General features: G+C 51.1%; 1 protein-coding gene across 3 annotated transcripts; it reads right to left on the reverse strand.

Moving 5' to 3' along the window:
- Positions 1-3057: 3057 nt before the first annotated feature.
- LOC102564089 (C-type lectin domain family 2 member D) lies at positions 3058-16745 on the reverse strand. 3 transcript variants are annotated; one of them, XM_019498375.2, is made up of 6 exons: positions 16652-16745; positions 13807-13995; positions 12652-12762; positions 12038-12216; positions 10953-11059; positions 3058-4679 (listed from the first exon to the last, which is right to left on the reverse strand). In XM_019498375.2, the coding sequence occupies exons 2-6, from the start codon at positions 13868-13870 to the stop codon at positions 4517-4519; spliced, it is 624 nt and encodes a 207-aa protein (XP_019353920.1). In that variant the 5' UTR covers positions 13871-13995; positions 16652-16745; the 3' UTR covers positions 3058-4516. The 3 variants fall into 3 exon arrangements, with proteins under 3 accessions (XP_019353920.1, XP_059574223.1, XP_059574222.1); XM_059718240.1 differs by lacking the exon at positions 12652-12762; XM_059718239.1 differs by lacking the exons at positions 13807-13995; positions 16652-16745 and adding an exon at positions 12927-13750.
- Positions 16746-24585: the final 7840 nt, after the last annotated feature.

A 24585-nucleotide genomic window follows, 5' to 3' on the forward strand; every position in this document is an offset into this window, starting at 1 on the left:
AGTTCTTCCCTTTATCAGAGAACAGGGAACATTTTCCTCCATACCCAGCCCGGCCCTTTGGGGACCAGGGATTTGGGGTCTCCCTGTGCGAGGCTGTAAGGAGACCCTGAGTTACAAATGCATCCAGGGGCCTCAATCCTGCTTGGGGGAGACACCCCGAGAGAGTCTCAGCCCCTGGGGGCAGCTGAGACATGGCCCTGCCTGAGATAAGTGCATACAAGGGGCCCAGCCAGGTCTGGGATAGAGGGAAACCATGCTGTGATGCACAGTCAGTGACATGAACCAGCCACAGGGGAAAACCAGTACCTTAAAAACAGTCACAGGCTAAGCTAGTGAGGGCATTAAACCTTCAGTGTATTTAGGCTAGTAAGTGTTCTTAACGCTTCCTGTGACCATTGCCTGCCTGCTGGCAGAGCAGGGCAGGCATCTTACAATAGCCCCAAGGCACAGGTTTGAACCTGTTTTTAGACTCATGACAATGGCTGCCCCTCCCCTCCCCTCCCCCCCAACGAGGCTCAGCTAAACATGGTACCAGGCCATGTGGTTGGCCATGCCAGGCACCTGGATGCAATTCCAGACACATCCCTCCTATGGGTGTCATTGGTTACAGAGGTGATCTGGCCTCAGCCCCTCCTACCACAGGACCATCCTGCCCTGGCTGCACTGGAATTTTGACATTAACAACAAGGTTTTTGGCATCGTGACCAACATGCCCGTGGGCCTTGGGCCTGGAGCATCATGTGCCAGGCTGCAGAAAGTCAGAGAAGAGAGACCTTCCCAGCAGACTGCATCATGGGTTGCAGGGAACCCCTCCCTGGGTCTGCAAGAGCATAGCTCTTTTCTTGCTGGCAGGGATAACAGGCTGGTATCACCTCCAGCTTCAAACCGTGGCAGTGTTTTAAACCAAGTATCTCAAGTGTTGCACCTAGGGAGGAAAAATGTCCAGCACACCTACAGCCTAGGGAATGACCTGCTGGGTGGCACAGAGGTGGAAAGGGATCTTGGAGTCCTAGTGGACTCCAAGATGAACGTGAGTCGGCAGTGTGACGAAGCCATCAGAAAAGCCAATGGCACTTTATCGTGCATCAGCAGATGCATGACGAATAGGTCCAAGGAGGTGATACTTCCCCTCTATCGGGCGCTGGTCAGACCGCAGTTGGAGTACTGCGTGCAGCTTTGGGCGCCGCACTTCAAGAGGGATGTGGATAACCTGGAGAGGGTCCAGAGAAGGGCCACTTGTATGGTTAAGGGCTCGCAGACCAAGCCCTATGAGGAGAGACTGGGGCACCTGGACCTCTTCAGCCTCCGCAAGAGAAGGTTGAGAGGTGACCTTGTGGCTGCCTATAAGTTCATCACAGGGGCACAGAAGGGAATTGGTGAGTATTTATTCACCAAGGCGCCCCCGGGGGTTACAAGAAATAATGGCCACAAGCTAGCAGAGAGCAGATTGAGATTGGACATTAGGAAGAACTTCTTCACAGTTTGAGTGGCCAAGGTCTGGAACGGGCTCCCAAGGGAGGTGGTGCTCTCCCCTACCCTGGGGGTCTTCAAGAGGAGGTTAGATGAGCATCTAGCTGGGGTCATCTAGACCCAGCACTCTTTCCTGCCTATGCAGGGGGTCGGACTTGATGATCTATTGAGGTCCCTTCCGACCCTAACATCTATGAATCTATGAATCTATGAACTTGCTCAGAATTTACTAGCTGCTGAGGCCTGGCCCAGGATGCAGCCCTGTCTCACCAACTCACCAGGAGGGGCAGCAGAAAGCTCCTTCTCCATGGAAGACAGCCCAAGCAAAGTCTCTATATGTGACTTCAAGGCTAAAGCAGCAGCTGAGGCCTTGGGATACCTGGGGTCCTGGGCCCCAATCTGCCACTGTCCTGCTGTGGTAACCTTGGGCAATCCATTGCTCTGTGCCTTTGTTTCCCCATTACTCTGTGGTCCATTCTCTAAAACAGCTGGGGAGATCTTGTCTCCAGTATACAAAGCATGGAGATCTGTCAACAGGTGAGGGGCTGTTATTTCCAGGAAGCCAGCTGCTTCCCCAGGGAATAAATGTGGGCAACCCCTGAAAAAGTGAAGACAGCTGGGCCTGGAGGGTAAAACACAGCCACAAATCCCAGCTGGGAGCTCAGGACTCAGGGGGTCTCAGTAGCTCCACCCACCACTAGCTATGTAGCCCCACCACTCCTTCATTTCTGCTTCTGCTGCCCTCAGAACTCATGCTGTTCCATTGGGAATGGACACAGAGTGTACCTCAGACTCCGGTCAGCCCTTCTGCATGTGTATTTGTGATGGGCGCTGAGGCACCAAGGCCTGTTCCACTCAGCTTCAGGGCCCTGAGCTACTGCCTCTGTCCAGATGTCCTAGAGAGACCTAGAATTCAGGACGTGGCCATTGGGGTGGGCAGGACTGTGATATCATTCAATGTCAAAGCTTCATGATACATCATGACCATAAATAGCAAAACCCTGGGGTCCTGTCCGTGCCCACAGGATATGAATGACTTCCTTGGCTGAGCATCCTTCAGGACAGAGAGGTCAGAGCTGGATGGGACCCTCGTGTCACTGAATCTCACTTCCTGGATGGTACCGGGTCAGAAAGGTCCATGCAGCCATCTTCCCTCCCCATCCCTCTCATGTTCTGACCCCAGTAACTTGTGTGACTAATGTATCTTCCAGGAGTTAAGGCACCATAGGTATAGAGACTCCTTGTGGTGGGACATCGGGGTGCTCCTGCACTGAGACACCCACCTCACTGCGCCCGACCAGTTTCCAGGCTCCAAGTGCCTCCATGGGGGCACCTCACATCTGGCTGACTCCCCTCTTGAAGCATACCCACAAGCCTGGGGGTAATGCCACCACCACCCAGAGTCTGGACTGGTCTTGGATCTGTGCCCTTTGGGAAACACAGGCCTAGCAGTCCTTGAGGGTACTTGACCCACTGTAAGAACTTGGGGTGCTTCCCTCAGTCTGAAGCACAAATAGTGGTCTCCCTTAGCCCAACCAAGGAGACCCCAAGGCATAATATAGGCTGCTCTCCCATTAAGTCCCCATGCTAGGTACCAAGGAGAATTTTATTGGTTACAAGGAGTAGATTTGGAATAGGGTCCAGGGTAGAACAATATCAGAGAAATACCTTAGAGCAAACAGTGGCATGGTAGCCTTTGATCATGCATCTGAGTTACTGCAAGCTGTATATCTAGTTAGATCTCAGGTAGCTTACTCATGGGTAACATTCAGAGGTAGGTGGAGATTCCCTCTGGAGGCAAGCAGTTCATTGATCATAAGTTTCAAGAAAGAGAATTTCAGATGGTCCAGCTTCTCTGAGAGTTTTCATCATGGCTGCTGCCCTGCCTCCTGGGCAGTCCTTCACTTATATAGCCCTTATGACCTCATTTACCTGATCCAATGAAGGCCAGCATCTGTTGGCTGCCAGCCAACCAATTTGAAATGTTTCACTGGTTGCCAGGTAGACTGGCAGGGTCTCTAGCCCCCTCCCAGTCAGGGTGGCATTGCTTAGAACAACAGGGAGCCCAAGCCCCTCACCCAGGTGTGTGATGCCAGTCACGAGGCAGAGGAAGCAGGTTTCCCCTCCCTCAGGAATGTATCCAGCTCAGGTTACAACTCAGGGTTACATGAAGCTGATGGTGTCCAGAGGGGTCTGCCCTCCGCAGAGACCATGGTAGCCAGATTGTCAGATAGCAGAGTTTGGGGACAGACAGAGATGGTATTCTGCCACACTCCTGTTTCTCTCATGGTTTTTTTGCCAGGTATGGCCATTTCCTAGGTGCCTGTGCCAAGCTGTATTAGTTTGGCTGCAGCACCTGGCCTGAGAGGAGGAAATGTACTTTAAAATGGCTCTAAAAAGAGGGATCCCCAAAACAGAGCACACAACGGCTGTAGCTTAGGACAACAGTGGGAGTGAGTGACATGACGCAGTGCAGTAGACGCAGCTCTGTGGTAACATGTCCCTGTACCCAGGCCCTTCTGGTCCATAACACAAAGGCATTATTGAGCTGGAAGGCAGCAATGAATATCTAATTTTATAATCATAGAAAATGAGTGTTGGAAGGGGTCACATGTAGTCTAACCCCCTGCTCAAAGCAGAATCAGCACCAGCGACAGCATCCCACCCAAGGCTTTGTCTAGCTGGGTCTTCAAAACCCCCAAGGATGAGGATTACACCGCCTCTCTAGGTAACCCATTTTAGTGCTTCACCACCACTCTAGTGACAAAGTTTTTTTCCCCTAATATTCAACCTAAACCTCCCTTGCTGCAACTTAAGCTCCTTGTTCTGTATCTGCCACCATTGAAAAAAGTCTCACTCCATCTTCTTTGGACCATCCTTCAGGTAGTAAATGTTGCTATCAAATTCCCCCTGTCTTGTCTTCTCTGGACGAGTGCTGATGAACCTAATTCATTTTATAGATGGGTCCCACAGCCTTGCGCGTGATTTACACTTGGGGCAAGTTGTACATGGGATGGTTTCCTCACTATCACCTTGTGAACAGATGTCAGAGGTGTTTCAGCACCTGGCTCCCTTGTGTAGTATCTTCCAGGTCTGCTGTGCACATGCTCTGGAGGCTGCAGACCCAGTGCCTCTCGGTGGTGCACCTTGAGGAGCTGACCGCCTTGTCATTCAGGTATGCACAGCCACCCCCTCCTCGTATAGGAAACCTGAAATGGGAGATGATGACATGGTTGTCAGCCAACAGACAGGCCTCTCTTGGTAGTCCCAGAGGAAGAGAAAGCCTCTGGCAGCCCCAAGATGGATCACTGGATCTCTTACTAATGTGAGAGGACAGGTTCCCTCAGAGATGCCACTGCAGTGTATGGTGGATGTCTCACACTGCTTCTGGTGCAGGTCACTGCCATGCACAGGACACTGGATTTGATAGATCAGTCTGATGAGGCCTATTCTCCCACATCTGGGATGGGATTGAACAGGATCTGGCCCAGTCCCACTTCCCTGGGGAACACGATTCCCCGAAGCGGCCACATGAGGCAGTGAGTCAGGAAGTTAATCTCCTGCCGGGGGCAGGGGGGCTTATTTCTGACACCTTTCACTCTGACTGTTAACTGCACTGCCTCTTCTTCCACAGAACAAGGACTCTGCTTTCTGTGAAGACTGGGGGGCATTTTGTGTCCGTCTCAGATAGCCTGCTAGGCAAACACTGTGATCCTTTGTAGGGGACTTCACTTTTTCTCCTCCCAAGACTTCGAATTATAGAATCATAGAAAGTGAGGGTTGGTCACATCTAGTCCAACCCCCTGCTCAAAGCAGAATCAGCCCCAAGTAGATCGTCCCAGCCAAGGCTTTTTCTACACGGGTCTTAAAAACCTCAAAGAATGGAGATTGCACCACCTCTCTGGGTAACTTGTTCCAGTGCTTCACCACTAGGGCTGTGCAAGGCTTCGGACAGCGCTTCAGATCCAGAGAAGCTGCGGACGCTTCGGGGTCCGAAGCAGCACGTCCGGGTCGAAGCACTGCCACGTTCAGCTTCCCAAAGCGGTTTGGAGCCGCCTCAGAGATCCAACCATAGGGTAGAATGGGGAAACAATAAAATATCTATAACTTTTTTGTTTTTTGTCTGATTTGGACAAAATTTTCAGGAGTGATAGACTCTGCAGAGAGCATAAAACTTGCCAAGTGTCATGAAGATCGGTGCAGGATCTTGGGGGTAACAGCATCCCAAATTCTTGAAAGCAAAACTCATGTCACATCTAGGCGTTACAACGTAGCAGGGTGAAAGCTGCAGGGCTGGTAGCTCTTACTGAGGCACAAAGCCTGCCAAGGTTCAAGAAGTTGGGTGCAGGGGCTTGGGGGGAAGTGCCCCTCAAGCTGCAGAAAAGCACAGCAGGTGCCATGGGTGCTGTGGGCCTGGCTGTGTCTGTCCTGGGGCGGGAGGGGAGACACCGCTGCAGGCCTGGCTGCTCAGCTGCTGTGTTCCCACTTACCCATCAATCAATCATGATTCACTCAGGGACCAGGGACCCAGGGACCAATTCAATACACAGGACCTAGCTACTACATAACGACTTAAAGAAGGTAAGAAACAATGGGCCCCATGGGACTGGGAGCGGGGGGGGGGCAGCAAAGGCGCCAGTCACAGGGCTCAAGTGCCTATATACTAATGCTAGGAGCATGGGGAACAAGCAGGATGAACTAGTGCTCCTGCTTGCACTAAACACCTATGACTTAGTGGGGCTAACAGAGACCTGGTGGGATTCATCCCATGACTGGGCGGTACATATTGAGGGCTACAGATTGTACAGAAAGGACAGGTCGGGGAAGAAAGGGGGGGGGTTGCACTTTATGTCAGTGAGCAATATACATCAACCCTCATCAAGACAGAATCCGAGGCTGAGGAAGTAGAAGGATTGTGGGTTAGGCTACATGGGGGGCAAGGAGAAAGGGATTTGGTGGTAGGGGTCTGTTACAGACCCCCACACCAAGAGGAAGAAATAGATGCGGGGCTCCTGAGGCAACTCTCGGAGACCATAAAAGCTAAAGAGGCGGTAGTCATGGGGGACCTAAACTACCCGGACATCTGCTGGGAGACGCAGACAGCAAGGTCCCATCGCTCACGCAGGTTTCTAACTTGTGTACAGGACCTCCACCTGACACAGGAGGTGCATGGTCCCACTAGGGGGAATGCCATACTGGATCTGGTATTGGCAACGGGAGATGACATGATAGGGGACCTCCAGATCGGTAGCTATCTGGGAGACAGTGATCACCTTATAATAGAATTCAACATAAGACGGCGAGTGGGTAAGGTAACTAGTAGGGTAAAAGTGCTAGACTTTAGGAAAGCTGATCTCATTGCACTCAGGCGATTAGTCAAGGAAGCACTGCAGAGTAGGAGTTTTGATGGGATGGGTGCCCAAGAAGGGTGGCTGTGCCTAAAGGAAACGATCCTTTGGGCACAAAGCAAGATGATCCCCGAGCGAGGCAAAAGAGGGAAAGGGGCCAGGAGGCTTCCATGGCTGACCAGAGAAATCCAGGGCAGCCTAAGGGCCAAAAGGGGAGCACATAAAAAGTGGAAACAGGGTGAGATCACTAAAGATGAATATACCTCCTCTGCTCGTGCTTGTAGGGAGGCAGTTAGGCGGGCCAAAGCTACCATGGAGCTGAGGATGGCAACCCAAGTAAAGGACAACAAGAAATTGTTTTTTAGATATATAGGGAGTAAAAGGAAGGCCCAGGGAGGAATAGGACCCCTGCTAAATGGGCAGAAGCAATTGGTGACAGATAGGGGGGACAAGGCTGAACTCCTCAACGAGTTCTTTGCCTCAGTGTTCCTAAGCGAGGGGCACGACAAGTCTCTCACTGGGGTGGTAGAGAGGCAGCAGCAAGGCGCCAGACTTCCATGTGTAGATCCTGAGATGGTGCAGAGTCACTTGGAAGAACTGGATGCCTTTAAGTCGGCAGGCCCGGATGGGCTCCATCCGAGGGTGCTGAAGGCACTGGCCGACGTCATTGCAGAGCCACTGGCGGGAATATTCGAATGCTCGTGGCGCACAGGCCAAGTCCCGGAGGACTGGAAAAGGGCTAACGTGGTCCCCATTTTCAAAAAGGGGAGGAAGGAGGACCCGGGCAACTATAGGCCGGTCAGTCTCACCTCCATCCTTGGTAAAGTATTTGAAAAAATTATCAAGGCTCACATTTGTGAGAGCCCGGCAGGACAAATTATGCTGAGGGGAAACCAGCATGGGTTTGTGGCGGGCAGATCATGCCTGACCAACCTAGTCTCTTTCTATGACCAGGTTACGAAACGCCTGGACACAGGAGGAGGGGTGGATGTCGTATACTTGGACTTCAGGAAGGCCTTCGATACGGTATCCCACCCCATACTGGTGAACAAGCTAAGAGGCTGTGATGTGGATGACTACACAGTCCGGTGGGTGGCGAATTGGCTAGAGGGTCGCACCCAGAGAGTCGTGGTAGATGGGTCGGTCTCGACCTGGAAGGGTGTGGGCAGTGGGGTCCTGCAGGGTTCGGTCCTTGGACCGATACTCTTTAATGTCTTCATCAGCGACTTGGACGTGGGAGTGAAATGCACTCTGTCCAAGTTTGCAGATGACACAAAGCTATGGGGAGAAGTGGACACGCCGGAGGGCAGGGAACAGCTGCAGGCAGACCTGGATAGGCTGGACAAGTGGGCAGAAAACAACAGGATGCAGTTCAACAAGGAGAAATGCAAAGTGCTGCAACTAGGGAGGAAAAATGTCCAGCACACCTACAGCCTAGGGAATGACCTGCTGGGTGGCACAGAGGTGGAAAGGGATCTTGGAGTCCTAGTGGACTCCAAGATGAACATGAGCCGGCAGTGTGACGAAGCCATCAGAAAAGCCAATGGCACTTTAACGTGCATCAGCAGATGCATGACGAATAGGTCCAGGGAGGTGATACTTCCCCTCTATCGGGCGTTGGTCAGACCGCAGTTGGAGTACTGCGTGCAATTCTGGGTGCCGCACTTCAAGAAGGATGCGGATAACCTGGAGAGGGTCCAGAGAAGGGCCACTCGTATGGTCAAGGGCCTGCAGACCAAGCCCTACGAGGAGAGACTAGAGAAACTGGACCTTTTCAGCCTCCGCAAGAGAAGGTTGAGAGGCGACCTTGTGGCTGCCTATAAGTTCATCATGGGGGCACAGAAGGGAATTGGTGAGGATTTATTCACCAAGGCACCCCCGGGGGTTACAAGAAACAATGGCCACAAGCTAGCAGAGAGCAGATTTAGATTGGACATTAGGAAGAACTTCTTCACAGTTCGAGTGGCCAGGGTCTGGAACGGGCTCCCAAGGGAGGTGGTGCTCTCCCCTACCCTGGGGGTCTTCAAGAGGAGGTTAGATGAGTATCTAGCTGGGGTCATCTAGACCCAGCACTCTTTCCTGCCTATGCAGGGGGTCGGACTTGATGATCTATTGAGGTTCCTTCGGACCCTAACATCTATGAATCTATGACTTAATGAGCAGCAATTAGCACCTACAAAACCAGGCTAAGGAGAGGAAAGACTCAATACAGACAATCAACTGCCCCAACACAGACACAGTCTTGGCAGGAGTTTTGTCTGTCAACAGCTAGGGATGCAGGGCCCCCAGGACCCCCCTGCACTGATCTCCTCGATAGCTGGCAGGCGTCACAGCAGGAGCCACCATCCCTGTGCTGTCACCCCGCTGTGCCTTAGCACACGCAGTGTCACTCATGGCATGAGTTTTGCTTGTCCACAGCTTGAGGGGCAGTTCCCCCCAACCCCTGCACCTATCCCCTTAAAACTTGGCAGGCTTTGTGGCCTCAGTAAGAGCTACCAGCCCTGCAATTTTTACCCCCCTGTGGTGTGACACACAGCCGTGACATGAGTTTGGCTTTCAAGAATTTGGGGTACAGTTTCCACCAAACCCCTGCACCGATATTCTTGAAACTTGGCATGTTTTATGCTCTCATCAGAGGCTACCATCTCTACAGGTTTCATCCAAATTGGACAAGAAACAACAAAGTTACAGATATGTCATTGATTCCCCATTATACACTATGGCCAGATCTCCAAGGTGGCTCCGAAGCTTTGGAGCCGCTTCAGCTGGATCAAGGTGGAAACCTGGTCTGGAGCTCTGGATTGGATCGCAGCCATTCAAAACGGCTGGATCCAAAGCCAGATTGGATCGCTGCCGACTTGCACAGGCCTATTCACCACCTTCCTAGTGAGAAAGCTTTTCCTAATATACAACTTAAAACTCCCTTGCTGCAACTGGAGACTATTGTTCCTTGTTCCATCATCCATTGGTGATGCATAGGGAGTTCACATGGGTGCACATGCACACCCTGAGATTGGCGGTGCACCCCCTGTGATTGGCCACTGATGCCACTGCTGATGGTGTCTGCTTGCCACCCGCCCCACCCTCATTGCCAACACTGCTGGCAGCATCTGCGAGCGGTCACCGATCGTCAGTGGAATCTGTGGGTGGTTGCCATTGTGGCCACCTGTGGGAGCTCCCCACTGCCATACCCCCACTGTTGGCACTGTCACTGCCACCTGCGGGCAGTCACTGTGCCCCCCCAGCCTCCGGGGGCACTTGTCATTCATGCTGTCATCTTCCACCACCAAGAACAGTCCAACTCCAGATCACTCTTTCTGGAGAAACTTTCTCTTAGCCTAACACAATAAATGTCCAACATGCAGCCCTTGGACCAAAACAATCCCTTTGCCTCTGCCCTGAAGGGCGTGAGACCTCATTCAAGTTTGGCCCAAGAACATGTTTCTTCACAATGAAATCAAACCCCCAAATATTTGTCTGGAATGGAGCTCTGCTGGTGCACAGGAGTTGCAGTGCACAAGCCTCATGCTTTCTTGTTGCTTTACTGGATGACTCAATGGCCCGGCTACATTTCCCGCTATGCACCATGTTGCTGATGAGAGATTGCACTTCATGGAGTGTCTGGCCATGGTGCATCATGGGAGACATAGTGGACAAAAGAGAATGGGGACATGAGGAAACCAAACCATAGAAGGTATCAAAACAGAGCCTCCAATGGAAACATTTAATTTTTGGAGTGCTTTGACCTCCAAAACATTTACAGGAATGAAAGAGGTACTCAGCCATGTTGGTCTGAAATCAGGCAGATGATACAGTCTATAAGGTGCATTTCTGCCTTCTACACAAAACTCAGTTTTTGCAAAGCCTTGTTTTGTTGAAAACATATTTTCCCATTTGGATGGACAGTTTTGGTCTTGCTCTGGTGCTGACATCCTATCTCCTGAGGCAGTGTCTCCAGTCCTACTGAGCACAGATCCAGATCTGAGCAAATGGGAGACAGCTTCAGCCACTGGAGAGGACACTAATGTCAATCACTATCAGTATTTTTCATTCAAAGTAGGGGATGTTGGGTCTCACTAAACCCATCACCCACCCCACAGGGCTCAAAACCAGAATGGGCCGAGAAAGTCTCACCTGTGACTGAATCCGGTGCCATTTGTCCACTTCCATGGCTGTCCCTCATTCCCCCTCCACAGGCCAACCCAGTGCTCAGCGATGCCTTTATACCTCATCATGAAGGCCTTTAAAATAAAAAAAAAATTAAAAGCATCCGACTCCACATGGGCTGGTCACAAGGCACCAGGCAGCACGGGGTCATGTTCCCGGGTAGATTTCCCTGGTTACAGTTAAAGCGGAGATAGGAACTGAATCAAAATCTCCCATGGGCCTGCACCATACAGCCTTCAGGAGAGCTGCATCTCCATTACAGCAGCCATGCAAGTAGGATAACAAATGCAGCTAGTTGTTTTGGCCCTCAGTCAAACTTCTTACACAGCCCTGGCTCATTCTTTGCTCTTCATTCCTGTGTTTGGTATGAATCAGGGGCCCAATAGGAAAAACAAAACCCATGCACCCACTTAGAGACTGTATCATCACCAGTTCAACAAAATGAAAGAAAAGAAAAAAAACCAAACCCCAGCCTTGGGACAGTGCTGGTTTGGGGCCCAGCATCATTTCAAAAGTGCCTTCAGGCATATTCCATGATTCTACTTTGCACTGTTCAGCTTGCCTGAGACAGAATCAGTTCTCTCATTTACAGACGCATGCAATCCCAGTGTCATGGTTCTGAGCTCTTGGGGGTTATTTTTCACCAGTCTCAGACAGCACCTGTCAACAGTCCCATTTCCTGTCCCAATGGTCTTTAAGCTCAGGGAGATGGCCCTGCTGGGCTGGAGGTGGTGAGCTGCAGACCAAGAACTTCATCTCAGACCCATCGGAACCCCTGATGGTATCTACACATGTACTAATGTTCGGACACTTAAGCCAACTTAACTTTTTAAAGTTGACTTAACTGTCAGGGTGTTGTTTTAGTTAAGTCAACTTTGCTCACAAGATGGCTGCCACCATGTCAAGAAGCTGAACATGTGTAGGCTCCAACATGGATTAACTTAAGTCAATTTAGTTAAGTTGCCTTAGTCAAGTCACCTTATTTTAAGTTGACTTAGTATATGTGTATGCACCCAGAGTGCCTTGAAGATCACAGATTCTTTGGTTCTTACCAGGTCCTCTTGGCTGTCAATCATAGCCAGGGAGGCCCCAAGAGAAGAGCAGTGTCCCTGGCTCTCATTCCAGGACTTTTCGATCTCTGAGAAGTAATAGCATTTCCTTTGATACCCAATCCAGCCTGCTGGACACCAGGCAGGGCATTGTTGCTGAGAGTGACTTGTCAGACCTGAAACTGAGAAAGCAAGAGGGTAAGGATATCACCATTCTCCTGCCCTGCCTCAGGTGGTGGAAGCTTTCCCCATATCCAGGTATCGGATATAATTCTTGGCAGCTTCATGCAGCTACAGCCTGGTCATGGGAGGGGGCAAAGGGAACATCAGAAATGGGACTGTAGGGGTTATGGTAGAATCACAGATCATAGTCTGACTCCCAGTGATACTCTGATGGCCAGGACTCCATCTGCTGCAGCATTACTGTGAGCCTGGGAGCAGGGAGACAGCTAAAAGCTCTGTCCCTAAACCACCCAGTGCTTGGATATGGTAGCCAGACCCTAGTCTGAGGAGGTGCCCTGACTCCATAGATACATCCAGCAAGGAGAGGACATGAAGAAGAGGAAAAAACCACCAGGGACCAGCATGATGGAACACCATCAGGGACCAGCACTCACCTGCCAAAGCAGAAACAGCAGCTGTCAGACCTAGAACCACCAGTATCAATGCTACTGTCACCTCCACCCTGCACCCAGACAGTGCTATGAGACCTCTGACAGAAACATAACCTGGGAGAGAAAAAGCCTTTGATGTTCCTGGAGTGCACAGGGCAGAAACCCACGAAGGGACACAGAGGGCCAAACCCCAAATGCAGCCAGCATGTCCTCCGTGACAGACATGTAAGTTCCAACCCCTTACACACAGGAAACACTCTTCCTACTTGTGCTCTTACCACCAAAGCCAGGCTCAGCAGACCCCAAAGAAGGCTCATCAGGCTTCAGACAATCCAGCTGTCTTGTTGAAGACTGACAAGCCCTAGAAGCTTGAAGTGGGGGAATGATGAAAACACACATTCCCATAACCATGATGCACTCCCCAAACTGCACCTTCCAAGGTGCCCATGACCTACATCTCAACACTCTGGGTTGGGAGGCCTGCTCCCCTTGACTTGGGGACATCTGGATAGTCTGGCAACCAGGCAAGAGTCCTGCCAATGGGTTGGGTGAAGAGCTCCCTATGAACAAGCCCATCTGAGGCTGCAAGAGCTGTTTTCTGTCCATGCACAGACTTAGAAAATACTGGTACATGTGGAGGGTCACATTTAGGCCAGAAACAAGCAGCCCTCCTCCCCCCACACAGAAAAAACAGGACCCAGGGCTGTATGGCCACAGGAGTTCAAATCCTGCCTACCAGCTGCCTCCACCCTTGCAGACACCAACCCTTTTTTGCAGTGGGTTCACACCTGCAATTTTGTGGTTTTTTTACCCCCTAGCACCTGCTCTTACTCAGTCTGAAAATGCTGGGCTGGATACAGAGATGAAAGTTTTGTTCTTTGAACTTCATTGCTGCCACCCCACAAGGTTTCTCACTGTGAGCTGAACAGAGCCAAGCATATTCCCTGCTGACATATTACCCTCCACCATACATGTGATACCATTTTCCCCAGTCTCAGCATTATTCTCTTCTTTGTCCCCAGGCAGTTGCACTTATCTTCTGAGATCAGCCATTCAAGAGTTTCAACAGTGTTAGGGTTCCCCCCTCCCTTCCCCAATCAACAACCAAAATGCAGGCCCTGGCCCCCCTATGGTCACTCCTATTTCTCCATGAGTTACCTGGCTTCCCTTCTCCATCTAGGTCTGCACTGACAAGGTCCTGCTGCTTCTCACTGGCATCCATTCCTCTCTCTTTCTGTTGTTCCTTAGCAAAGCATATGTCTGGATGCTGGGCTTGGTGCCCAGGTGCTCATGAGCTATACAAGTATCAGGAGGGTCTGTCCCGGTCAACAGGCTGAGCACTGGTTCCTGGTGGTGATGAAATTCAAAAGACATACTGGTCAGGGATGAATGAGGCCTGGGGGGTCCTCAGGGCTCTGAGCAAACACACGATGTGCCTGGCTAGGGGGAGACAGCTGTGCTAGAGCTGACAGGAGGTTGTACCTGGCTAAGGAGCCATGGACTTTGCCACAGGTTAAAACTTAACTTTTCCTCAGTACAGTTGGTACTTTGGATGAGAAGGAGGGGCAATATTTGACACAAAGCAGGAAAAAGAGGCAGAAAATTTCCTGTCTACCCACAGGCCTGAGTCTAGATGTGAGTTAATATAGGGAACTGGTCTTGCTCCTTTCTTAGGGATAATAAACAGCTCTCTTCTTTACAACAAAGCTTTCCCAGTCTTAATCAGGCTCAGGTCTGGGGTGGAGGGGTGGCAGTGTGCACGTGTGTGAATGAGGACTGAAACAACACAGTCCCCTATGGTTTCCACAAGAAAATCTGATTTTTCTTTCCCTATGCTACGGACAATCATGTGTTGAGCGTATCTAATGATCCAGCATTTTGGGAAAAACCTAACAAAGGAAATTAATCCCAGAAAGGTATCAGGACCCTTGTCTACACCAGGGGATGTTAGGAAAGGAGACCCCAGCAACTGTGCTGATGGAAGCAGGATCAGAGGGGCAGTCTGCAGGAAGGGGGCTGTATGGCTGAATATCCAGTTAAATCCCAATAAGGTGCAGATCCAGCAGCATTTGGCAGGCTGCAGCCAAATGATCTGAGAAGCATTCAGCTTCACAGATGGAAGTGAAGAAAAAGAAGTTATAGCTAAGGGAGCTGGGAGGATGGAGAGTGAAGATGTGGGTGTAGCAAAAGGTCAGCATGTTACATTCAGTTTTGCTTTCCTGGAAGAGGGGATGTGTGTGCCTTTCTGATAATAGCTGTAGAAATGAAAGGAGAAGTGCCTAGTCTCCAAAATCTGACAGGTGAGGTTAGTATATTGTTTGAGTTGTCCCCCCCAAGACAGGGTAAAGGGGAGTCCCTCTGCTCTCCCCCCACAACCCCAAAGTCTTCAGCTCACTCAGATATCCAGGATCAGGGGATGCCTCCCATCTCCCTTCCCCCACCCAGCAGCTCCTCCTAGACAAGCAGCCTCCCCAGAGTCACCCCCACCCCAAAATTATCCCAGCATGGGTTGTAGCTGATTCTGGCACCCCATCTAAAGCAGTGCCCCAGGATGGTGCCCCACTTCCCCCACCCCCTGCTAGTGGAGTGAGCTGTCTCTCAGAGCCCAGGGCCTATGGTGAGGAGGGGATGAGGCAGACCCCTGCAGAGCTGGGGAAGGGAGTGACTGCCACTACTGCTATAGCTGCTTGGGCTCTGGCTACTGCTGGGGGGGGAGAGACCCACTGCTCACCAGCCACAGCAGCAGCCCCATGGTGCCTGGTCCCAGAAGCTGCCCCGATGTGCCATTCACTCCTTCTCCCTGCCCACTGGGTACAGGGTACCCCTGCTATGTCTAAGATTGCCCAAGAAGCACCAGTAGTAGTACATACACTACTAGGTGAGGGGCTACGCCTGGTTGCCTCATAGACCTGCACAGCACAAGGCTGTTTCCTGCCATGGCAAAAATTCCCAGGGTGATGTAATTCTGCCAATCAATTAAAAACAGAAACTAGGGCTGGTGGTGCCCCCCTCAGTCCCCACTCATTACATTACTGGAGGAGATGGGGAACGAATGCTATCTGTGCTCTCTGCCCCTGTGACAGAAGGAACTTCCCCAGGATGGGAGCTCCCTTCCTTTCAGGATAGGGGCCCCTGTCTGCAGAAGCGAAGTGGTTAAATGGATGAGAGGGTTAACTGAGTCTGTAGAGCAAGCTGGAAGGGGGGGGCTGGAGGAGCCAGGCAGGGTTAGCGTGAAAGAAAAGAAGGGGAATGGGTGATAGGGTTGCAGGCTCCAGGACAGAGGAGGGTGAACCACACTCCAGCCCGGAGAGCAGGGCAGTGGGTTTCAACCCCAAGAAGGCAGATGCAGTGTATCTTTTTGTAGCTGTTTACAGAGGAAATTTCAAGCCATGTTAAAAGGAGGGGACTTCACTAAGGAGTGTGCCTCAGCTTTTCCAGTTTAACTGGACCCACCACAGCCCCAGTGAGTGAAACCCCAATCCCATTAACCCTGAATGAAACAAGTTAACAGCTACAAAACTTTAGCTTCACTAGGCTGTAAGTGGCACCAGGACATCCAATACTAATCTGTCAACATCCTAGCATCAGAGCTGACAGGGCCTGGAAAAATCTGCCCCAGGAAGCCCCATCCTAGGTGAATTTAAGAAGAGGCTGGCCAGGCTCGGTGAGGTGCAGGGGGCGATAAGTGACCCCTCCAGCCCTTTCTGTCCCCTGGATTTTATGATTCTTCAGTCATGATCATGCTTCTGCAACCCTCCTCCAGCACCAGCCCTTGCTCTGACCTCCAAACCCAGCTCCCCTCCTGCCCAGCCTGCTCTGGGCTCTGCTACCTGAGGACAGCTGCGCTGCTGTGTCCTAGGGGCTCCGCTTGCCTGCACTGCTCACAAAACCCTGTCAAGCCTTGGCTACTTCCTCCTTGACCCTGCCCAGCCCAAGGTGGGTCCCAGACAGTGCCCACCTCATCCCCCAACCAAGCCCAGCCCCTCCCCTCCCATCCTCTCACCTGGGACAGGGCTCTCCAAAAAAAGCTGGGAGCAGGATACACTTTCATGGAGCAGCCAGGGCAGCAATGGAGCCAGCTGTGAGAGAAATGAAAAGAGAAACCAAAGCAGATATAGTACACATAAGCCCCCCCCCCTCCCTCCCCTTCCTCCTTACAAACTGGAGAAGCAGGTTACTACACCAATCCTTTCTGATCCCAGAGCTGGTAGAGCAGTGTCCCATATTAGAAGGTGACCCCAAAAGAGGAGATCTGTCTCAACACAGTAATCAGAGCAACCAGAGCTCAATGAGGCTAGGGAAAGACATTCAAAAGCCTGAGTCTGAACTGATTCAACCTTTGCAGGTTAGTCTAATCTGGCTAGGCTGAACTGGTTTCCAACCATACAGATAATCCCTCTGGATTGAGGAAATTCAAGCACAGGCCTGCAGTGGCTCAGGCTGGAAGCGGGGGGGGGGGGGGGGGGGATGCTAGAGCATCCTTCCCTGCCTTTCCACACAGCTAAACTGAGGGGGCTGTGGCCAGGCCCAGCAGGGCTCTGATTAGGGTGCCCCACCCTGCCTGCAGCCCCAGGCTTTTCCCCACCCGCTGCTCAAGGGGTGGGGGTGTTGCCATTCTGCAGCCCTGGGCTAGCACTTGGGGGGAGGGGGAGGGGGGGGCATTGCAGTGTAGTGCAGTGCATGCATGTGTTGATGATATGGAGCTTTTCACCCCCCCCTCCCTGCTTCTGTATACTGTCTGCAGCAAAATGACAGGCAAGCAAGTTGGGCAGGGAGGAGGAGCTGAGAACCAGGGATCCTGTTTTTTTCTGAGAAAAAGAATTGTAAATTCTCTGATAAACCCCTCAAAATCCATTATTAAAATTAAAAGCCCCCTGCAACATCCCCCCCCCCCCGCCCTTGCTGGAACCACTCACACTGCTCCCAAAGCCCCCCCAGCCCTGCTGGTGCCCCTCACCCACTCCCAAAGATCCCTCAGCCTTGCTGGTGCCCCTTACTGGTCCCAAAGTCCCCCCCACTCCTGCTGGTGCCCCTCACTGCCCCCACAACAGTCCTCCCACCCTACTCATGCCTCTTGCCCTGCACCCACAGCCCCTGCCCCCCAGCCCTGCTGGAGGGGGACCCCAGCTCCCAGGGCTATGGGGCCAGGGACCCAAATCTGCAACTCCCTGTCCCCAACAGATGGCAGCTGTAGCAGAAGCAACATAGAGCTGACTCCCCCACTGCTGCCACCTGTTTGGGCAGGGCTGGGGACAGCTTTTGGCTCTCCCCCAGCCCTGCTGGTGCCTCCCAGCCATGACCTGCACCCCTGCCCTGCCAGAGGGGTTCCCATCTACCTGCAAGCCCTACTTACCTCACAGGCTTCAGGAGCAAAGAGCAAGGCTGAGATGAGTCTTGAGCCACGGCTGACTGAGAGTCTCAGGTCCTGCCCTTCCCCCTCCCCCTGTCCCTCTAGGCAGGGTTCGGGGTTTCCTGCCCTGTTTGCAACAGCTCTTGCAGGCTAGAGCTCAACCAGCCTGCAGAGCTCTTTGCAAAAGGGGGAATCCATGGGTTCCTCTGCTAAAAGAAGACATCTGTGTTTTCTCTAATAAAATGGGAAAATCTGTGGTTTTCTCCATTTTGTGTGAGAAAAAGAAAACCCAGATCTCTGAGTGATAACAGTATTTATTACCCTAATCTCGATGTTTATAGCCCCATTAAGAAAGCAACAGAGATAGATTACTAGGTATCTGTTGATTCAGTACAGACCCAGCACGTGGTCTGCTGGCTAATAAACACCTCAGCAAAAGCAGAGGCGTGGGGGAATTTGTGTTTAGCAGAGAGTGGGGGGAAGGGGGAGAAGCTAATAGCTTTTTCTCAAATAATTTTCAAGGAAGGACATTAAGCCACCTGTTGTTTAGCTACAATAAGCCTTTCTGCCTTTGTCTTTCTCACAATATGGACTGTAGCCAGCATGTGGTCTGCTAGTTAATATGGAGATGTCTGCTAAAGGGGGGCGGGGGGGGGCGGGGCTGGGGGTAATCCCTGTTTAGCACAAAAAAGCCAGGCAAATGCAGAGGGGAGGGGCCAGCCCTGATGTGGAATAGAAAATCCTGCCAGGCCCAGAGAGCATGCTGGAATGCTGCGGGTGTCTGGTTTGTCTTAAACCAGCAAGGGGTTTGGGACAGACATTGCATAAACCTGTTTGAGCTAAATCACTTAACTCTGATATATACAAACAACTAGAACTCCTGGTTCCAAAATTATACCTTTTATTAGATGAACTGGAAAATGGCAAGAAAATTGTCCTTTTCTGCAAGCTTTCGGGATCAAAGTCCCTTCGTTAGGCTCTGGGAAAAGTGTAGATGGTACAAGATGGTAAAAAGTCCCCATAGGTAGGAAATAAACTTCATTTTTGCACAGAGGGAGCTGCAGATGGAAGTCTGTCCCTCTGGGTCCATGAGACTGTCTTTGTGAGTTGTGGTGAGTAGCTCTTTGCTGTGTTGATCAGGTAGAATTCCTTCCCTGGAGGTGTCAGATGGCAGGCAGGGAGGTAAAAAACTTTCTTGTTGTTCTGCAACTCCAGTTGGTCTAATAAAATTTATCATTGTGGAACCAAGAGTTCTAGTTTTTTGTATGTCTTTTTGTCTCAGACCAACACGGCTACCAAGTACACCCCTGTTAACTCTGATACTACATTCAACCACGTTTACCTCAAACCGGTTTCAGCCATTCTCAAACTGGTTTATATGCACTGAAGATCTATTCTGTTACAGGTTTAAACCAGTTTCTGATCATTTAAACCAGTTTATGTGTAATGTCTGTCCCTAGTCTGAGAGTCACAAGCCATGTTTATACAAGATGCTTTACTGTATAGACTAATCTACTCACAGAAAGTCATGGACTCAATATAGACAGGAGAATTCTGGCACATTGCAACCTGCTGGACATCTGACACCCCAGGCATCTCTGCACTTTTACCTGCACTGCTACATCCTCCTTTTCCCCTCACCCCGCACTGCAGCCTGTCCCTCCCCCCAGTGCCTCCATTTCCATTTTCACTGACTGGCTTTCTTGCCTGCATTATGTACCAGGCCAGCCTCTCGCTTCTTTACTATTCCTTCCAGCCAGGACCAGGAGACACACCAACTGCAGGTACTTCCTCAGCCTGACAAAGACATGACAGATCTGGGCATTCCCCAGCCAGGACTGTGTGCATGTGTGCATTAGCTGGAGATTATGGCACTTCCTACCCACCTTTCACCAGGGGATCATTGGTGCTGGCATTTATGGGGCTGCCGCACTACCATCAGTCCCACCAGACCTCCCTACCCTGGCAGGGTGCAATTTTAGCAGTTATGCCCAGGACCTGGGGCCTCCTCCTTCCTCATAGCCCCATCCCATACCTCCAGGTTCATCCTGGCAGGGGAATAAGCTCAGCAGGGATATGTTCTTCCCCTGCTAGCTGGTGATGCAGTTAGTGCCCCTTCCAGCTGAGAGTGGGGAATTACCTGGGTTTTAAAAAACTCAAAAAAGGAAATCAGTCCAGACGGAGTGAGGAGGGTGGCACTCAGTCTGTCTGCAGGTGGAGCTTGGGGAACCCCAGCAGCAGAAGGTGCACCTTTAGGAACACCAGCTGCTCCACCAAACCAGGATCCAAGCAGGTACAGTGGGATGTCATAACATCCCCAGCAATACTGAACACCCTCTCGCTCAGCACACCGGTCAGTGGACAGGACTGGTGCTGCCAGGCAACCGTGGCCAAATCCTGCCACATCCAGCTATGGCTTGCACAGTAGGCCAAGGGGTTGCAGTCCAGTGGCTCCATGTCCTCAGTGAGATAGGTAGCCAGCAAAGCCTTGGTGCTGCCTGCCTGAGGCTGGGGTCTGGTGTGTTTGGACCCCAGCATTGAAGCCATGCCGATGGCCCATGTTGGCAGTGGCTGGCATGGAGGAGACTGGCTGGTGCTGGTGCTGGTGCCAGTTCTGGGAGTGCTGGCCTGGGAATGTGGATCCCCCACTTCCACATCCCCACACCTCTGCACTTTGGTCTTCCTGACTTTGTTGACCAACACCTGCATCCAGTGATCGAGGGTTTTGGGGCTGCCAGTGCACATGCTTCTCTTCACCCTTGGGTTGCACATGCCCGCCATCATGTGGACTGTACTGGACTGGAAGGGATCCAGCTGTCTCCTGATGCCCTCCTTCAGCCGCCTCACCAGTGCCTGCATATCTGGTGGCAGCATCTTGCCCCAGCCAGGAACATCGATCCCTGGAACTTCTCCATTTGGTTCTCAAGTTCCCTCACTAGGGGGATCACCTGGCTAAGGAGGGCATTGCAGCACTAAGAGTCTCGGTGGCCTTGAAGAAAGGCTTGAGGACCATCGAGATCTGGGAGATGGTACCCCACTCAGCTCTGTTCAGGGGCCTGCTGATCCTGATCTCCCCAAGCAAGGCCATCTCATGGATGGCCTTCTGTTGCTCCACCAGCCTCTCAAGCATCAGGTATGTGGAGCTCCACCAAGTCTCCACATCCTGCAGGATTTTGTGCTGCAGGATGCTCAGCTCTGCTTGTTTCTCCTGCAGCCTCTTTCTCCCCCTGATGCTGCAGTGGAAGTAGCCTGCCACCTTCCTGCATTTCAAAATCAGCTGGCTTGTAGCAGTAGCAGTGGAGGCACCATCACTGGCAGCCCTGTCCCCCTCCAAGGCATCTCTCACTATGAGGTGCAGCCTGTGTGGCATACAGCGGAAGCCAACAAAGTTGGCATCATGGACAGCTTTCACTATATTGGCCCCATTGTTGGTGACCATGAACCCACAGGTGAGCTCGGCCTGCCCAATAAGCCACCCCTGCACCATGCGGTTTATGGTCCTTATGATCTCCCTTGCCGTGTGGGACTCATTCAGCACCTCGGCTTGCAGTAGAGCCCACTGACAGCCTGACTGATCGCACCAGTGCCCTGTGAGGGAGAGGTAGGCATGATCGCTACCCCGGCTGCTCCAGATGTTAGAGGTGAAGTGCAAGGCTACCTGTGGTCTTGCCTTGTGCAGCTCCTCCCTCAAGTACTCCCTGCATGCCTCATATAGGGAGGGCACCACCATCCTGCTAAAGGTGGTACATGCAGGCACTTTGTAAGATAGGGCAAGAAGTGCTACAAGCCACCTGAACCCTGGCCGCTCACCTAGGGAGAAGGACTGGCTATCCAGAGCAATCTTCTCCCCAGTGCCCTGGGTGATATCATTTGCCTTTGCAACTCACCCGTCTCTGTCTGCAGCTTTCCCCCACTGGTCCAGGGTGGCTTGCCTCTTCTTTGGGGGGAAGGGGGCTTTGGAGCACGCATGGGACTTCCCTTTCAGCACGCTCACACTGGTGCCAGGCTGAGCAGCAAGAAGGGCAAAGGGGTGCTGCCTCCTCAGATGCAGCAGCATAGCCATGGTGGAAAAGTGTTTCACCTCCTTGCCCAAGCTAATGTGCCTTTGGCAGGGCTGGCAGATGGCAAACCTGGGATCATCTGCCAGCTCAAAATGCTCCCACACTATGCTACTTGCCCTCTTTTGGGTTGAGGGTGTGGATCCTGCTTTATCCCACTCCTCAGCAGGCTGAGACACAACAGCAGGATGAGCTGCCTCAGCTGAGCCACCTACCTCCACAACCTCAACCTCCTCTGAGGTGCTGCTTTCCAGAGGAGACCTGGGTCTAGGGGAAATTTGAGGGGTGTGGAGCACAAACTCTGATTCCCCCTCGGTTCCCAGAATTGCTTGAGCCAGCATGCTCAGCATCCCTGGTTCCAGCTCCAGCTCCTTCTTTGGCAGTGGGAGGCTCACGCCTAAGAGATGACATTGGGCCGGAGGAGACAGCGATTCCACTGCTGGTGCCTGTTTCTGGACTGAGGGGAGGTGGTGCAGGTGCAGGGACGTCAGCTGCAGACACTGCTCCTACCTCCTTGCTTCCACTGGTAGCAGAAGTGTAATGGCTGCTTGGGAAGAGAATATATCTATGTTTGTGGGGGGTGGGAGGTGGACTTGCAGCTGTAGCTCTCCCCCTACTCCCTCTCCCTCTCCTGCCAGAAGACCTGGCACCTGCCTTTCCAGCATGCTTCATATTAATCTTTCCTGTGCTGCAAAAGGTGTGTGTGTCACTCCTTTTGTGTTGTGTGTTTGCTTCTTTTGCATTATTCATGTGCACTGGACTCTGGTTTGATTGTTTGATTCACTAATAAGTATGAAGGCCTATGTAAAGAATGTGTGCTATCTGTCTTCTTCTCTGCTGGGATGTGCTTATTTTTATGAATTCTGAATGTGGAATGTGACTCTGTTGTGTGTTTTATTCCCTCTGTGTTGCATGCATTCACTGGACTCTTCGTTGATTATTAATAACTATATATGGTGTCTTCTTCTGTGATATTCTATTAATGTGAATGTGTGACTACTACTGTACTTCTTGTTCTTCTTCTGTGTTGTAATGTGTACCTAAAATGATATATCTCCTTCTTCTAAAACTGTGAGTTCTGCGTTAGTCTCTATCTGAATCTGACTTCTGTGCTGTCTTCAGCCTCTATGTAAACTATAATAATATTAATAACTAATAACTACTATATATAATCTGACTCTCTTCTTCTCCTATGAATATCTGATTTTTCTTTGCGTGCATATGCGTGTGTGTGTGTGTAATCTGTATGCCTCCCTGCACAGTGATGGATCACACTGGCAGGGAAAATACTGAGCTTTCCTTTTACAAATTTACACAAAAAAAAGAGAGCAAATATAAATTGAAAGAAATTAATTGGATAATATTAAGAGATGCTAAGCTAAACTAAGCTAAACTAAGCTAAATCCTACCCAAGCCTTTCTAACAACAAAAAAGGAACAGGCAAGTAGTGTAGTAAAAAGATGTTAGCCCCCATAATTTTGCAGTAATGCTTGAGCAACAACCATACGATAGAAGTGTCTTATGACCATCTTATGACCCTTTTGTGTAAAGATCAGGAGGTCTAATGTCCAAGCTGTGGTTCTTACTGCTTGCCTTGCATTTTGAAATCATCTCTGTCCAGTGCCTTAAGGTTACGTTAAGATAAGAAGTTACTAAAGTTTAACTAACTTTGTTGAAATTGCTCTTTTCTTCTGAGCATGCTGCAATTCTACCTTTGAGTGCGCACGTACTAACCCTGATAAGTCACATTAACCAATAACTAGTTAAGTACAGCCTACAAGATAAGACGTCACAATTAGGAACTGGTACTGCAGCCAATAAACTTCTAGTACGTCAAGACTCTGTTGAATGTAAGCTATAAAAATGAGATTCCAGGCCGGACTCATCGTCGGCCCTGATTTGAGCTCTCTGCTCCTCAGTCGAACTGTTTGCAAACAATAAACCTAGATGGACCCAGCCTGTATGTATGTGTGACTCTTTAGCCCTTGAGGGTAATTGAACAAGCCTCCAGGGGAACGAAACTAGCCGTTTTGGCAACAGTAGCAACTCCTGCCTATAAAGCAAGCCAGGCAGTGCACAGTACCTTTCTCACACTGTTCCTCAGACAGAACCAGCTTACAAAAGGCACAGCACGCCTGCACATGGAGGCTTTTATGTTGTTTCTATGTCCCTCCCTCCAGACACTGTAACTGGAAAGGCAGTCAGAGAGAAATCTTGTTCACTGTCCACCTAGACATGTCAGTCTTGCCACCCTGCTCCCTCTCTCCCTCCCCCTCCCCCACTCCCCCTCCCGCTTCTAAGTTTCTGTTTCTCCATACAGACAGCCCTCTGAGTCACTGAATATTTTCCAAATCGATTTGGAAGCTCTGAATCAGTTCAGAAAGCCTAAAACAGCCAGTGATTTGCTTAAGATATGCTGATTCAGCCACTGAATTTGTCCAACTCTTTTCTGAATCTTAATCATGGGCTGAAGCTTCGCACAGCCCTACTGCTCAGCTCACTTAGGGGTGGCCAGAGGCTTCCTGAGAG

This window comes from Alligator mississippiensis, chromosome 15 (assembly GCF_030867095.1).
Source record: "Alligator mississippiensis isolate rAllMis1 chromosome 15, rAllMis1, whole genome shotgun sequence".
In the NCBI taxonomy this organism is placed as follows: domain Eukaryota; kingdom Metazoa; phylum Chordata; order Crocodylia; family Alligatoridae; genus Alligator; species Alligator mississippiensis.